Source organism: Scyliorhinus torazame, chromosome 8 (assembly GCF_047496885.1).
Source record: "Scyliorhinus torazame isolate Kashiwa2021f chromosome 8, sScyTor2.1, whole genome shotgun sequence".
In the NCBI taxonomy this organism is placed as follows: domain Eukaryota; kingdom Metazoa; phylum Chordata; class Chondrichthyes; order Carcharhiniformes; family Scyliorhinidae; genus Scyliorhinus; species Scyliorhinus torazame.
Window position 1 is genome coordinate 231,503,867 of NC_092714.1, and position 15,965 is coordinate 231,519,831.

The 15,965-nt window shown below is 52.2% G+C and overlaps 1 protein-coding gene across 2 annotated transcripts in view; it reads right to left on the reverse strand.

Moving 5' to 3' along the window:
- LOC140428443 (sodium/potassium-transporting ATPase subunit beta-1-interacting protein 3-like) overlaps positions 1 to 15,965 on the reverse strand; it is a 379,078-nt gene that overhangs the window by 206,767 nt on the left and 156,346 nt on the right. For both annotated transcript variants that reach the window (XM_072514900.1, XM_072514899.1), the window contains exon 3: positions 12,877 to 12,957. In XM_072514900.1, the coding sequence (XP_072371001.1) occupies positions 12,877 to 12,957 (81 nt within the window). The remainder of the gene's footprint in view (positions 1 to 12,876; positions 12,958 to 15,965) is intronic.

Here is a 15,965-nt window from a genome sequence, read left to right on the forward strand (position 1 = left end):
CCTCCTCCCTTCACTCCACCTTCCCTGTCCCTCCTCCCTTCACTCCACCTTCCCTGTCCCTCCACCCTTCCCTGTGCCTCCTCCCTTCACTCCACCTTCCCTGTCCCTCCTCCCTTCTCTGTCCCTCCTCCCTTCACTCCACCTTCCCTGTCCCTCCTCCCTTCTCTGTCCCTCCTCCCTTCACTCCACCTTCCCTGTCCCTCCACCCTTCACTCCACCTTCCCTGTCCCTCCTCCCTTCACTCCACCTTCCCTGTCCCTCCTTCCTGTCCCTCCTCCCTTCCCTGTCCCTCCTCCCTTCACTCCACCTTCCCTGTCCCTCCACCCTTCCCTGTCCCTCCTCCCTTCCCTGTCCCTCCACCCTTCACTCCACCTTCCCTGTCCCTCCTCCCTTTACTCCACCTTCCCTGTCCCTCCACCCTTCCCTGTCCCTCCTCCCTTCACTCCACCTTGCCTGTCCCTCCTCCCTTCCCTGTCCCTCCTCCCTTCCCTGTCCCTCCACCCTTCACTCCACCTTCCCTGTCCCTCCTCCCTTCACTCCACCTTCCCTGTCCCTCCACCCTTCCCTGTCCCTCCTCCCTTCACTCCACCTTCCCTGTCCCTCCACCCTTCCCTGTCCCTCCACCCTTCACTCCACCTTGCCTGTCCCTCCTCCTTTCACCCCACCTTCCCTGTCCCTCCTCTCTTCACTCCACCTTCCCTGTCCCTCCACCCTTCCCTGTCCCTCCACCCTTCACTCCACCTTCCCTGTCCCTCCTTTCTTCACTCCACCTTCCCTGTCCCTCCTCTCTTCATTCCACCTTCCCTGTCCCTCCTCTCTTCATTCCACCTTGCCTGTCCCTCTCCCTTCATTCCACCTTCCCTGCCCCTCCTCCCTTCACTCCACCTTCCCTGTCCCTCATCTTCACTGTCCCTCCTCCCTTCACTCCACCTTCCCTGTCCCTCCTCCCTTCACTCCACCTTCCCTGTCCCTCCACCCTCCCCTGTCCCTCCTCTCTTCCCTGTCCCTCCTCCCTTCACTCCACCTTCCCTGTCCCTCCTCCCTTCACTCCACCTTCCCTGTCCCTCCTCCCTTCACTCCACCTTCCCTGTCCCTCCACCCTTCCCTGTCCCTCCTCCCTTCCCTGTCCCTCCTCCCTTCACTCCACCTTCCCTGTCCCTCCTCCCTTCACTCCACCTTCCCTGTCCCTCCTCTCTTCACTCCACCTTCCCTGTCCCTCCACCCTTCCTTGTCCCTCCTCCCTTCACTCCACCTTCCCTGTCCCTCCTCCCTTCCCTGTCCCTCCTCCCTTCACTCCACCCTTCTCTGTCCCTCCACCCTTCCCTGTCCCTCCACCCTTCACTCCACCTTCCCTGTCCCTCCTCCCTTCACTCCACCTTCCCTGTCCCTCCTCCCTGTCCCTCCTCCCTTCCCTGTCCCTCCTCCCTTCACTCCACCTTCCCTGTCCCTCCACCCTTCCCTGTCCCTCCTCCCTTCCCTGTCCCTCCACCCTTCCCTGTCCCTCCACCCTTCACTCCACCTTCCCTGTCCCTCCTCCCTTCACTCCACCTTCCCTGTCCCTCCACCCTTCCCTGTGCCTCCTCCCTTCACTCCACCTTCCCTGTCCCTCCTCCCTTCTCTGTCCCTCCTCCCTTCACTCCACCTTCCCTGTCCCTCCTCCCTTCTCTGTCCCTCCTCCCTTCACTCCACCTTCCCTGTCCCTCCACCCTTCACTCCACCTTCCCTGTCCCTCCTCCCTTCACTCCACCTTCCCTGTCCCTCCTTCCTGTCCCTCCTCCCTTCCCTGTCCCTCCTCCCTTCACTCCACCTTCCCTGTCCCTCCACCCTTCCCTGTCCCTCCTCCCTTCCCTGTCCCTCCACCCTTCACTCCACCTTCCCTGTCCCTCCTCCCTTCACTCCACCTTCCCTGTCCCTCCACCCTTCCCTGTCCCTCCTCCCTTCACTCCACCTTCCCTGTCCCTCCTCCCTTCCCTGTCCCTCCTCCCTTCACTCCACCTTCCCTGTCCCTCCTCCCTGTCCCTCCTCCCTTCCCTGTCCCACCTCCCTTCACTCCACCTTCCCTGTCCCTCCTCCCTTCACTCCACCTTCCCTGTCCCACCTTTCTTCACTCCACCTTCCCTGTCCCTCCACCCTTCCCTGTCCCTCCACCTTCACTCCACCTTCCCTGTCCCTCCACCTTCTCTCCACCTTCCCTGTCCCTCCTCCCTTCCCTGTCCCTCCTCCCTTCACTCCACCTTCCCTGTCCCTCCTCCCTTCACTCCACCTTCCCTGTCCCTCCACCCTTCCCTGTCCCTCCTCCCTTCACTCCACCTTCCCTGTCCCTCCTCCCTTCCCTGTCCCTCCTCCCTTCCCTGTCCCTCCTCCCTTCACTCCACCTTCCCTGTCCCTCCTCCCTTCACTCCACCTTCCCTGTCCCTCCACCGTTCCCTGTCCCTCCACCCTTCCCTGTCCCTCCTCCCTTCACTCCACCTTCCCTGTCCCTCCACCCTTCCCTGTCCCTCCTCCCTTCACTCCACCTTCCCTGTCCCTCCTCCCTTCCCTGTCCCTCCTCCCTTCACTCCACCTTCCCTGTCCCTCCTCCCTTCACTCCACCTTCCCTGTCCCTCCTCCCTTCACTCCACCTTCCCTGTCCCTCCTCCCTTCCCTGTCCCTCCTCCCTTCCCTGTCCCTCCTCCCTTCACTTCACCTTCCCTGTCCCTCCTTCCTTCACTCCACCTTCCCTGCCCTCCTTTCTTCACTCCACCTTCCCTGTCCCTGCACCCTTCCCTGTTCCTCCTCCCTTCACTCCACCTTCCCTGTCCCTCCACCCTTCCCTGTCCCTCCTCCCTTCACTCCACCTTCCCTGTCCCTCCTCCCTGTCCCTCCTCCCTTCCCTGTCCCACCTCCCTTCACTCCACCTTCCCTGTCCCTCCTCCCTTCACTCCACCTTCCCTGTCCCTCCTTTCTTCACTCCACCTTCCCTGTACCTCCACCCTTCCCTGTCCCTCCACCTTCACTCCACCTTCCCTGTCCCTCCACCTTCACTCCACCTTCCCTGTCCCTCCTCCCTTCCCTGTCCCTCCTCCCTTCACTCCACCTTCCCTGTCCCTCCTCCCTTCACTCCTCCTTCCCTGTCCCTCCACCCTTCCCTGTCCCTCCTCCCTTCACTCCACTTTCCCTGTCCCTCCTCCCTTCCCTGTCCCTCCTCCCTTCACTCCACCTTCCCTGTCCCTCCTCCCTTCACTCCACCTTCCCTGTCCCTCCACCGTTCCCTGTCCCTCCACCCTTCCCTGTCCCTCCTCCCTTCACTCCACCTTCCCTGTCCCTCCACCCTTCCCTGTCCCTCCTCCCTTCACTCCACCTTCCCTGTCCCTCCTCCCTTCCCTGTCCCTCCTCCCTTCACTCCACCTTCCCTGTCCCTCCTCCCTTCACTCCACCTTCCCTGTCCCTCCTCCCTTCACTCCACCTTCCCTGTCCCTCCTCCCTTCCCTGTCCCTCCTCCCTTCCCTGTCCCTCCTCCCTTCACTTCACCTTCCCTGTCCCTCCTTCCTTCACTCCACCTTCCCTGCCCTCCTTTCTTCACTCCACCTTCCCTGTCCCTGCACCCTTCCCTGTCCCTCCTCCCTTCACTCCACCTTCCCTGTCCCTCCTCCCTTCACTCCACCTTCCCTGTCCCTCCTCCCATCACCGCACCTTCTCTGTCCCACATCCCTTCACTCCATCCCACTACCTTCGCTCCCCATCATCCCCTCCAAGGGTTCTACCGGCATCAACACGGTGTTGGCCCTGGGTTGGCAGTATCTGCGGGTCTTGTCCATGGGTTGGAGGACGATGACGACTCACTGTTAGGTGAGCTCTGGTGTTCCTCATTGTTTGGCAAAGTCTGACCCCTGCCTTTAGGATCACATTCCACTGTTCGTCCAGGCATTACCTGCATGTATGTAGGCCAATCCATTTCATGGGCTCATATAACCTTTGGGGGATGGTTCTGGTGATGGTGAGCGATTAGAGCTCACTCACTGGGCAAGCTGTCATACAAGGCAGCCACACACTTCTAGCCCCATTCTCGGTCACCTCTCGCTGAAGGTGAACCCAGGCGCAACATTGAAGTGTCATAGGGGCCCTGTCCTGCACCATCCTCCAGCCCTTAGGCCCCAAAACACAAACCAAGCTCCCCCATTTCAAAACCCCTCCCACACCCAGCACGCCCTCTACACTCAGTCCAGCCCATTCCAAACACAGACTGGAGATAGAGGTAGGTTGGAATGTTGGTGAAAAAGTGTTTACTGGTGACTATATACATTGTTGTGCCCTGACGCCTAACTATTACCTGTGCCAACTTAAGTGGTGTCTAACTTTCTAATTTTCCTAGCTCTAATGCTCCTTCTAGGTATTACCCCTCAAAGCACATCAGACATGGAGGCGGCCTGTTGAATTCTCATCCTCTGACCCGAGATGCCTTTGGTGGCCATCCTTTGGAGGGCCTGGACCTGGATTTTGTCCACCCAACTTTCGGATATCACAGGTGATGAAATGTCACCCTGTTCTGCCTGCTGCCCATCAGATGCGCCAGTGTCAGGTGGGGGGTGGGGGGACAGACCTCTCCCTGTCAAGGACAAGGGGAGGCCATCCCACTTCTTCAAGTCCTGCTTCACACCCTCCTCCAGACTGGTCAGGTTCAATTTATGCAGCAAGGCCCAGTCATGAGCCACCTGAATCCCTGAATACCTCAACCTGGTCTTGGCCAGCCTAAACCGCAGCCTCCCCAAATCCGCTCTTCCTTCCCCAGGGGATTCACCGGGAAGATCTCGTTCTTACTCACATTCAGCATATACCCTGAGAAGTACCCAAACTTCCTCAACAGCTCGATTATCCTCCCCACACTACAGAGAGAATCTGAAACGTATAGCAACAGGTCGTCCGTTTAAAGGGACATCCTATGCTCCTTGTGTGAAATCTTTTGTACCGTAGTAGCACAGGGTGGCACTGACATCTTCTGGCACTAAGAATTCAACATCAGTATTGTTACATATTGTATTACTTTGACTGACATATAATTAAACTTTGGCTTCACACTTTCATAACAAAAATGGGAAGTTCACACCCAGTTATTGATACATTCTTCGCTGAAAAACTGGAATGGTAACTTTATGAATTTACACTCGCACTTTGGAACTTTGCTCAATGATGATTTTGCAATCTCAGGCCGCAAGATTGTGGGGAGAGACATCTGAATTTCTGTTGTGTGTTTTATGAGGACATTGTTACAGGAACACAGCACAAGATCATTAAATCACATCTTAGGTGTTAATTTGCACCAAAATGATAAGTTTTAAGTACTTGATAATTAGGAATGTAGCATTTTTGGCTGGCGGACACAAGGAAAGTGCCAATCAAGGAGGTAAAGTAGAAGTGGGAGGAGGAGCTGGGAATAGTGTTGGGATGGGAGGTGTGGGGTGAGATTATGCACTGGGTCAATGCAACGTTGTCCTGTGCCAGGATGAGCTTGGTACATCCAGTTTAAGGTGATGCATAAGACCTATATGATGCGGGCACAGATGAATGTCTTCTTTGCAGAGGTAGAAGATAGGTGCGAGAGATATGGAGGGGGGGCCGACAAATCATGTCCACATGTTTTGCTCATGTCGCCATTGGTGGGTTCTGGGGCTCGACATTTGAAACATTATTGAAGATTGTTGGGGTGGGGATGTCACTGGGTCCTCTGGCGGTGATCTTTGGAGTGTGGGAACTGCCAAAGCAGTTGGAGGGGAGGGGGTTGATATAGTGGCTTTTACCATGCTGTTTGCCCAGTAATGAATTCTACTGGCATAGAGGTTGGCGGAGCCGCCGGGGGTGTCGACGAGACTGGGGCATGTTGCAGAATTCCTTAAACTGGAGACGGTCATGTTCGTGCTTCGGGGTTCAAAGTGGGGGATTTGGGGGAGATGGAGGCTGTTTATGTCCCTGTTTGAGGACCTGTTCGTTGCCAGCGGATGGGGGAGAGGGATGTTAAGGGGAGAAAAAGAGAAAAAGTCAAATTATGGGGATTGTTAATTTTTTTGATTGATTCATTGTGGGTTATGTTTATGTTTGCCCTGGTTTGAATAAAAATATGTATTTTTTTAAAAGGAGTGATAGATATCTATAATAGCATTTAATATCTGACAGTGGCTATGTTGAAACAGGAGCAGAGAAGCAGGACAGGCTGATGGCGAATCACATTGACATATAGTGCACTGGTACAGAGTATTCCAAACTGGACAAAGGGCTATTCAGCTGAGATCAAATTCATTCATTTGTTAGCAGATGAATATGAAGCAGAAGATGGGGTTTAGATTGCCTATTCACCCCGATGTGTCAGCTTGTGGCTGAACTTCAAAAGTAATCCATTGGTTAAAACAACCTTTGGACTTAATCAAATGCAAGCATTTCTTTCTCTACATCAAAGAATAACGAATTGCACAGAATAGTAGAAATGGAGTAGGGGGGCAAAGAAAAACACAATAATATATTTTTCCTAATTTTTAAGAAACAGTGTTTCTTTTCAAGGGGGTGGACTGGAAAATGGGGTGCTTCATTCTGGATATCATAGAATCATAGAATTTACAGTGCAGAAGGAGGCCATTCAGCTCATCGAGTCTGCACTGGCCCTTTGAAAGAGCACCCAACCCAAGCCCACACCTTCACCCTATCCCCTTTATCCCAGTAACCCCACCTAACCTTTTTGAACACTAAGGGAAATTTAAAATGGCCAATCCACCCAGCCTGCACATCTTTGGATTGTGGGAGGAAACTGGAGCATCCGGAGGAAACCCATGCAGACACGGGGAGAACGTGCAGACTCCACACAGACAGTGACCCAAGCCGGGAATCGAACCTGGGACCCTGGAACTGTGAAGAAACTGTGCTAACCACTGTGCTACCGTGCTACCCTGAAGGTAACAAATATTCCTAGATATTGTCCGGCTGCAGAATCTGTTCATAAATTCATAAGATGTAGTAGAATTAGGTCATTCGGCCCATCGTGTCTGCTCTGCCATTCTATCATGGCTAATATGTTCTTCATCTGCTACCTATAATGCTACACACTGTTCTGGCCCATCAATCTGCCTCAGCCCCAACATTTGGGACAAGATTCTCCATTTGGAGACAAAGGGCGGGATTCTCCCCTACCCGGCAGGACGGGCGGTCCTGGCGCCGAGGAGTGGCGTGAACCACTCCGGTGTTGCGCTGTCCGGAAGGTGCGGAGGATTCCGCACCTTCAGGGGCTAGGTCGTCGCCGGCGGGGTTGGCGGCGCGCCAACCGGTGCCAAACGGCTTGGCGACGCGCCAACCGAAGTGCCTCTGCCGGCCGGCGCGTGTTGGCGCATGCGCCGGAGCGCCAGCGTGTGCTGGCGTCATCGCAGCGCATGCGCAGGGGGGTTCGTCTCCGCACCAGCCATGGCAGAGGCCCACAGCAGCCGGTGTGGAGGGAAAAGTGCCCCCACGGCACAGGCCCGTCCGCGGATCAGTGGGCCCCGATCGCGGGCCAGGCCACCATGTGGGAACACCCCGGGGCCAGATCCACTGGCGCCCCTCCGAAGACCCCAGAGGCCGCCCGCAATGCCAGATCCCACCAGGAAGTACCTTGGGTGGGATCAGAGAATCGCCGGGGCCTGGCGTGAATCCCGCCCCCGCCGGTTGCCGAATTCGCCGGCACCGGATATCCCATCACGGGCCGGAGAATCGCCGGGGGGGGTGGGCCGCAGCCAGCGGCCGCCGACTGGCACGGCGCGATTCCTGCCCACGCCAAAACCCCGGCGCTGGAGAATACGGCAGCCGGTGGGGGCGGGATTCACGCCGCCCTCCGGCGATTCTCCGGCCCGGCAGGGGGGTCGGAGAATCCCACCCAAAGGCCGGAATTCTCCAGCTATTGGGATTCTCTTCCCCCGCCGGCAGTGCATCCCCACCCGTAGGTTTCCTGGCGGCATGGGGTTGCTTCAATGGGAAATCTCATTGACAATCGGTGGGAATATAGAATCTTGCCGCCATCCAACTGCACGCCACCAGGAAACACGTGGCTGGGGGACCGGAGAATCCAGCCCAGAAATCTTGTCTTCAGGTGATGTCCCGGAGGACTGGAGAATAGCCAATGTTGTTCCTTTGTTTAAGAAGGGTAGCAAGGATAATCCAGGGAACTACAGGCCGGTGAGCCTTACGTCAGTGGTAGGGAAATTACTGGAGAGAATTCTTCGAGACAGGATCTACTCCCATTTGGAAGGAAATGGACGTATTATCGAGAGGCAGCATGGTTTTGTGAAGGGGATGTTGTGTCTCACTAACTTGATAGAGTTTTTTGAAGAGGTCACAAAGATGATTGATGGAGGTAGGGCAGTGGATGTTGTCTATATGGACTTCAGTAAGGCCTTTGACAAGGTCCCTCATGGTAGACTAGTACAAAAGGTGAAGTCACACGGGATCAGGGGTGAGCTGGCAAGGTGGATACAGAACTGGCTAGGTCATAGAAGGCAGAGAGTAGCAATGGAAGGATGCTTTTCTAATTGGAGGGCTGTGACTAGTGGTGTTCCGCAGGGATCAGTGCTGGGACCTTTGCTGTTTGTAGTATATATAAATGATTTGGAGGAAAATGTAACTGGTCTGATTAGTAAGTTTGCAGATGACACAAAGGTTGGTGGAATTGCGGATAGCGATGAGAACTGTCAGAGGATACAGCAGGATTTAGATTGTTTGGAGACTTGGGCGGAGAGATGGCAGATGGAGTTTAATCCAGACAAATGTGAGGTAATGCATTTTGGAAGGTCTAATGCAGGTAGGGAATATACAGTGAATGGTAGAACCCTCAAGAGTATTGAAAGTCAGAGAGATCTAGGTGTACAGGTCCACAGGTCACTGAAAGGGGCAACACAGTTGGAGAAGGTAATCAAGAAGGCATACGGCATGCTTGTCTTCATTGGCCGGGGCACTGAGTATAAGAATTGGCAAGTCATGTTGCAGCTTGTTAGAGCCTTAGTTAGGCCACATTTGGAGTATAGTGTTCAATTCTGGTCGCCACACTACCAGAAGGATGTGGAGGCTTTAGAGAGGGTGCAGAAGAGATTCACCAGAATGTTGCCTGGTGTAGAGGGCATTAGCTATGAGGAGCGGTTGAATAAACTCGGTTTGTTCTCACTGGAACGACGGAGGTTGAGGGGTGACCTGATAGAGGTCTACAAAATTATGAGGGGCATAGACAGGGTGGATAGTCAGAGGCTTTTCCCCAGGGTAGAGTGGTCAATTACTAGGGGGCATAGGTTTAAGGTGCGAGGGGCAAGTACGAGGCAAGTTTTTTTACATAGAGGGTAGTGGGTGCCTGGAACTCGCTGCCGGAGGAGGTGGTGGAAGCAGGGACGATAGTGACATTTAAGGGGCATCTTGACAAATACATGAATAGGATTAGAATAGAGGGATACAGACCCAGGGAGTGTAGAAGATTGTAGTTTAGTCGGGCAGCATGGTCGGAACGGGCTTGGAGGGCCGAAGGGCCTGTTCCTGTGCTGTACATTTCTTTGTTCTTGTTCAAAGTTTGTGCCGGGACTGAATAGCATGCGATTTGCATTCCCGTTGGAACACTATTCGGTAAGCGAGTCAGGACTTGCAAATGGGCCAGCACTCTGTCGGCACAAATGCAGAGCAACTCCTGGCCCAGCGGTGTTCTAACCATTGGGGCCGGAGTTCTCGCTAAAGAGCCTGACAGCTGGAGCTGTTTTTAAACACTCCACTTACCACACACTCACTGCAGACATGAAGATGGCTTACAGAAGACCTGCCCCCGGTCCCCAGGGTGGGCCGCAGAGTCAAGCCTGCCTTCCTGAACAGTGCCTGGGAGTTGGTGACAGAGCCAGTCAACACTGCCAGATTCACCAGGGTGAGACAGCTGGTGATCTGGAAGGTGGGGATCAACGGTGAAGCTTCTGCCCTGAGAGCAGCAGTGAACAATGGAGGGCTCCAGAGGCCACAGTGCAGGTGTCCCTTGGTTGGGATTAGCTCTGCTGATCCCCTGCTTCCTCTGCAGTGGGGCAGTGCTTCTGATGCGTGCAAACACCTGGTTGAGCTTGGCCATGCCCATCCCCTTGATGAAACAACTGGGTTATGACGGTGTTCAAAGGAGTGGCCTGGGTGGACTCCCAGAAGGCCAGAGGCCATCTGAGCATTCAAAGGACACAGGCAGCACTCAGCAGTGTGAACAGGCAGGGATCTGTAAGAAGAACCAAAAGGGTGCATTTAAAAGACAGACTGCAGCAATGGCCACCTGAGCCAGGTCACCCCGATCCCGAGGGGGACTCCTCAATGCCACGGCCCTAGGACGAAGTTGCTCCCTGCTTCTGCAGCTGGCCCAGCGAGCCCGAGAGTTTTCCAGAGTTTTTTTTAACCTCCCGCTCCCCCTCAGCGGCCATGGCGCCCAGGCCGTTCTCGTCAATACTTGCACCAATTTGTGCCCGCAAGATGTCTGCCTGTCTGCCTAAGAGGGGTGGAGCATTGCGGAAGGGTGGAGCATACGGTGTTCAAGCTGCTAATGATATTTAAATCCATGCAAATGACGGTTTTGCCTGGGTCCGCCAGCACGGGACCGGAGCACGGCATCGGAATCAGCACCAGGCACAAACTTCGATTTTCCAATTTCACATGATTCTTCGCCTGATCACAATTCATGGGCGTCATTCTCCGCCGGCGGGAGTCTCCGTTTTGCCGGCGCCCGGGGGTTTCCCGACGGCGTGGGGCTGCCCCACAATGGGAAACCCCATTGACCGGCCGGTGTTACGGAGACTCCCGCCGGCCGGCCGGGGCAGAAATGTGGCGGGGCGGGTAGGAGAATTTCGCCCCATGTTTTTGGCGGCTCGATCCGGAGAATTCAGCCCTTGTTCCACATCCAAGGCCAAAATTTTACGTTCCTCACCCGACCCAGAAGCACGTGAAATTGCACGCAAAGACATTGGGTGTGCATCCTGACCTCATTGCGCACCTTGCGCAATATTTCAGTCAGCGAACACGCCCAGCAGTCCAATGCGCACCCGCCAAAAATCAAGCAGACAATTTAACCCTTTAAAGGGGCCAACTGAATGCAATTTTACAATTGGTGGGTGGGCCAATTTGCCAGGTGGCTTTAACTTCAAACTCGATCCACAGCAGATGAACAGTTCGGGGTGGAATTAAATTGAAAAAGGTGCCTGGGAACGGGGTTTGTGTTTGAATGTGCTTCCTAGACACTCTGTTTTGTTTTTCCATTGCAATTTATTTTTCACAGGTATTCCGCTCCACAGCGGCTATCCCCTGTGGGAGGACATTGGAAACACCAGGTCGTACACTCCCCTTTCTCTTCAGCCACGCTCTTCCCGCCTTTGTTTGAGATGGTAATCAATGCCAATTCAAGACTATATTGAGCTGTTGCCTCAATGCCCAACCTCAATTTCGGACCAGGACAATTAGCAGACTTTTATCACCTATTTCTGGATTAGATTTAAAATCAAATTTCAGAATTCATAGATCAGACTGAAATCCCCAGAAACTACAAGTAATCGATTAACATCAAAATTTTGGGAACATTTATCTGGTACTCTGAAGTGTGATTAACTAAAAAAAAAATGAACCACAATGTCAATCATTGCTGTTGGATTTTCTGATGTCTAGATAGAATTCGACAAGCAGTTTCTAATTTCAAACTGCTTTCACCAAGGAGCAGTGAAGCTCTCATTGAGCTCAGGCTATGCTTATTTTTCTCCCCTGAGCTTTTTTGAGAATATTACAACCATTAACATTTATTTTTCCATTCTATCAGAACATCGATTTAACTTGGCTTCTTAATTGATCCATAATTTTGGTTATTTCCTGGATTCATTAAGGTCAAAGATAAAGGGTGCTGGGGAATAAAACATATCATTCATTTAATGTACCCAAGTGTCAATATCAATAATCAGCAGATCTGATATAGCACAGGTAGAAATAGGCAAAGCACCATCTGCACTCTTCCCAAAAGCACTTTGAAGATACATTTACCAGTCCTATGCTAGCTGCATTCAAGACTGGGCAGAACAGAGACGCAGCACTATACTAAGTCGAACCAGAATCCTCTCTACACACAGCTCTCCACTGCGAGGGTAGGATCCATATAATCCATACAGTGCAGAAGGAGGCTATTTGGCCCATTCAGTCTGCACCGACCCTCCAAAAGAGCCCTCTACCTAAGCCCACTCCCCCGCCATATCCCTGTAACCCCACGCATTGACCATAGTCAATCCACCTAACCTGCACATCTTTTTTATTTATTTAGAGTACCCAATTCATTTTTTTTAGAGGGCGATTTTAGCATGGCCAATCCACTAACCCTGCAGATCTTTGGGTTGTGGGGGCCAGACCCATGCAGACACAGGGAGAATGTGCAAACTCCACACAGACAGTGACCTGGGGCCGGGATCGAACCCGGGTCCTTGGCGCAGTGAGGCAGCAGTGCTAACCACTGTGCCGCCATCCCGAATGCAAATGTCGATTTCAATTTCTAAAATCAGCCATCCCTACACCATCCCATTTCAATTTCCCAGATAAACCATACGGCTAGTTCTGCAAATAAGTGAAATGATCTGAAATTTATACTGTGGATGAAAATTCATTAAGAACTGGCTTAAGATTGCCCAAGCTTATTGTGTGGCAGATTCAAACCCAAGTCCAAAAGTGGGAGGACAATACGTTGCGCCAACTCAGTACATTACTCTGCAGCTCCTGGAAATATCTTGCATTTGGGGTTGAACTTTTGTTACTGTCCAGACAACACGATCACTTCACTTGATTCCATAAAGTGCTTCAAGTTGTTAATGGGTCTCTACAACCTTCAAATAATACCAGCCTAGATATAGTTAAACAGCCTACCTTTGAAAGACCTCCTACTTCCAAATAGAAACAGATGATGAAGACATTCCAGGTGACCCACAGTGCCGTCCAGACAGCATACTAGGGAAATAAAAGCAAACGGTTTTGAGGTTATTACAAGCAATTTTATGAATGAATATCGTTGAATAAACTGCTCAACTGCATTTGTAGATGTGAAATTAATGATTATTCAGCTGCACTCAGGCGCCCAACTGTCACACACTATCTGAAAGATATCAAGGTAATTGCAGTGTTAGTACTGCAACATTAAATTGGATTAAAGTCAATACTAATATTGCTCTGCCAGAAAACAACCCGGCTGAAAATACAATTCAAAAAAACTGTCAAACTATTATGAAAAACATTATTCTCAATCATTATTACAGCAATGTCTGCACTTTTATACTTTCATCAATCAAAAGCAGCCCGGAATAGATTTTAATTCTAAATACTCATAACATCATCCAATGATTTACAATTATGTGGCTATCTCGTTTCAAGATGACGGATGAAATACTAATTGCTAATACTTGTGTTCCCGTTGCACCATTTGGTCACTTTCTTCACACTGTTTCATTGTATTAGAAAGCCTGCACAAATTTATTTTCATGAAGTGAAACTAATTCTATTGAGTAGAAATTATGATCAGTATTGTTTTGGTCCTCTCTGTGGTTATTTTGACAAAAGACTACAGGAAAACATACCTTAGAAAGGTATTTGATTTGAGTACTCATAATGGCATAAAAACAGCGTCAATAATAATCTCTACCCTTAAAACTGTAATATGCTCTATAGTTGAGTTCAGAATAGATGCTACTGGGTGTGGCACAAGCAAAAACAGCACCATTGTAGCTGATATTAAAGTTTCACATTTATGTTAAGAACTGCATAAATCGCATTTCAGGTTTACAATCTCAGCACAATATGCAAAAACTAACAAGAAAATCAATGCAAACCTTTGCAGAAGCTGTTGGCACTGAATGTTCAACAAATCAGATTGAAATACTTTCAAAAAATGACAGCTCTGGTGTGCGTGGATTGTTTAGGAACTAGGTTAACACACTTATATAGCATCTTTCATTTTGTCGGGCACCCAAGCATTTTACAACAAATTAATTACTTTTGAAATGTAGTTGCTGATAATGTTTTAGTAAATATGGAGGTTGTGGTAGCATGGCCCCTTTAAGGGGTGATCCTTCGCTGGCCATGTGAACAGCCCGGAGCCTATGGGGATGGAACGTGCGAACCTGAGCCCATCAGGTACCAGCCACAGAGTTAATGGTGATAGAACCAAGGTCCACCCAGGAGGAAGCTCGTGTGTCAGAAGAAAGAGCTGAGGAGGGTGTTGGTACTGCCTCATCTTCAGGATCTGTGAATTTGCCTGCCCTTAATATGAACTCTGGTGCTTCAGGTTTGGGAAATCGGACGCAAAGTTGTAGTGCTCAGCAAGAGTCCAAAAGTCCCTGACAGATTGACCTCATGACATTTGCTCATTGGCTCTCTTACTATTAATTTTGTTTGACTGTGTATGAGAGTTTTTATTGGGAAATTGTAAGGGACCTTAAAGGGGAAGTAATGTGGTAGCATGTCCCCTTTAAGGGGCGTCCTTCGAGAGGCATGTGACCCGCCAGAGTCGATGGGACAGAGGGCATGAATCTGAGACTGGGAATCAAGGGAAGTAGTCCTGTGTTGGAGTTCTATTGGCCTGAAATATAGTGTTCTTCCTTTGTTAAATAAATCACCGTCGTCGTTTAACATTGCCACATCATATTACCACGTGGTTAGCACGGCTACCTCACAGCATCAGGGGTTCAGTTCCAGCCTTGTGTGACTGCATGTGGAGTTTGCACGTTCTCCCCGTGTCTGAGTGGGTTTCCTCTGGGTGCTCTGGCTTTCTCCCACAATCCAAAGATGTGCAGGTTAGGTGGATTGGCCATGCTAAAGTGCCTCATAGGGTCCAAAGATGTGCAGTTAGTTGGGGTTACGGGATGGGGCGGGGGAGTGGGCCTAGGTGTAGCGCACAAAGACTCCATGAGACGAATATAGTGAAGTCGATGAGGCTTTATTAAGCGTGTCTGTTCCCCAGCAGCTCGATAGTAAACTGGCCTGCGGGGGAAGACACCGGCTTCTTATACTCCGCCTTCAGGGCGGAGCTTGAGGTCAACGGCCAACCAGGACCCGGGATCTGTCAGCCAATGACATTAGGGCTTCCAGTCCCACATGACCCCCAATACATACTACCACATTCACCCCTTGTCAAAAATGAACCCGGCGGGGTGATGCTTCGTATGGTGGTAAGGGTTTACAGGGCTGGTCCTGGGAGGATAGAACATTCACATGGTAGTACAGCATTGGACAGTTTCGTCCTGTTGCAACTGCTTACAGAGGGTATAGGAAAAAAACAAAATGTTCTTTGAACAGTCCATCTTTGTTTTACATCGACGCCACGAGTCGGTCGGGCGGTCTGGTCGTCCGTGTCGATCGCCTCGGCCCCTGCGGTGGTGGTGGTGCTTGTACCAGTGTTGTCGCCTCCGGGAGGCGTACGGTTTCAGCTGTCGGTGCAAAGGGGAGGGGGACTGATCCTCCTGGGAAGGGGGCGGTCGCGGGGTGTGGCGGTGGCAGGAAGGGGGGCGGTTGGGTTGATGGTGTCGGGGGGGTGTGCGTGGTGCCGGCGGGCGCCAGATCCCGCAGGGAGACCGTGTCCTGTCGGCCGTCAGGGTACTCCACGTAGGCGTACTGGGGGTTTGCGTGGAGGAGGTGAACCCTTTCGACCAACGGGTCCGCCTTATGTGCCCGCACATGCTTTCGGAGCAGGATGGGTCCTGGGGCCGCCAGCCAGGTCGGCAGCGACGTTCCAGAGGAGGACCTCCTAGGGAAGACAAGGAGACGCTCGTGGGGCGTTTGATTAGTGCTTGTACATAATAACGACCGGATGGAATGGAGAGCGTCCGGGAGGACCTCCTGCCACCGTGAAACTGGGAGATCCCTGGACCGTAGGGCCAGTAGGACGGCCTTCCAGACCGTGCCGTTCTCCCTTTCTACTTGCCCGTTCCCCCGGGGGTTGTAGCTGGTCGTCCTGCTTGAGGCTA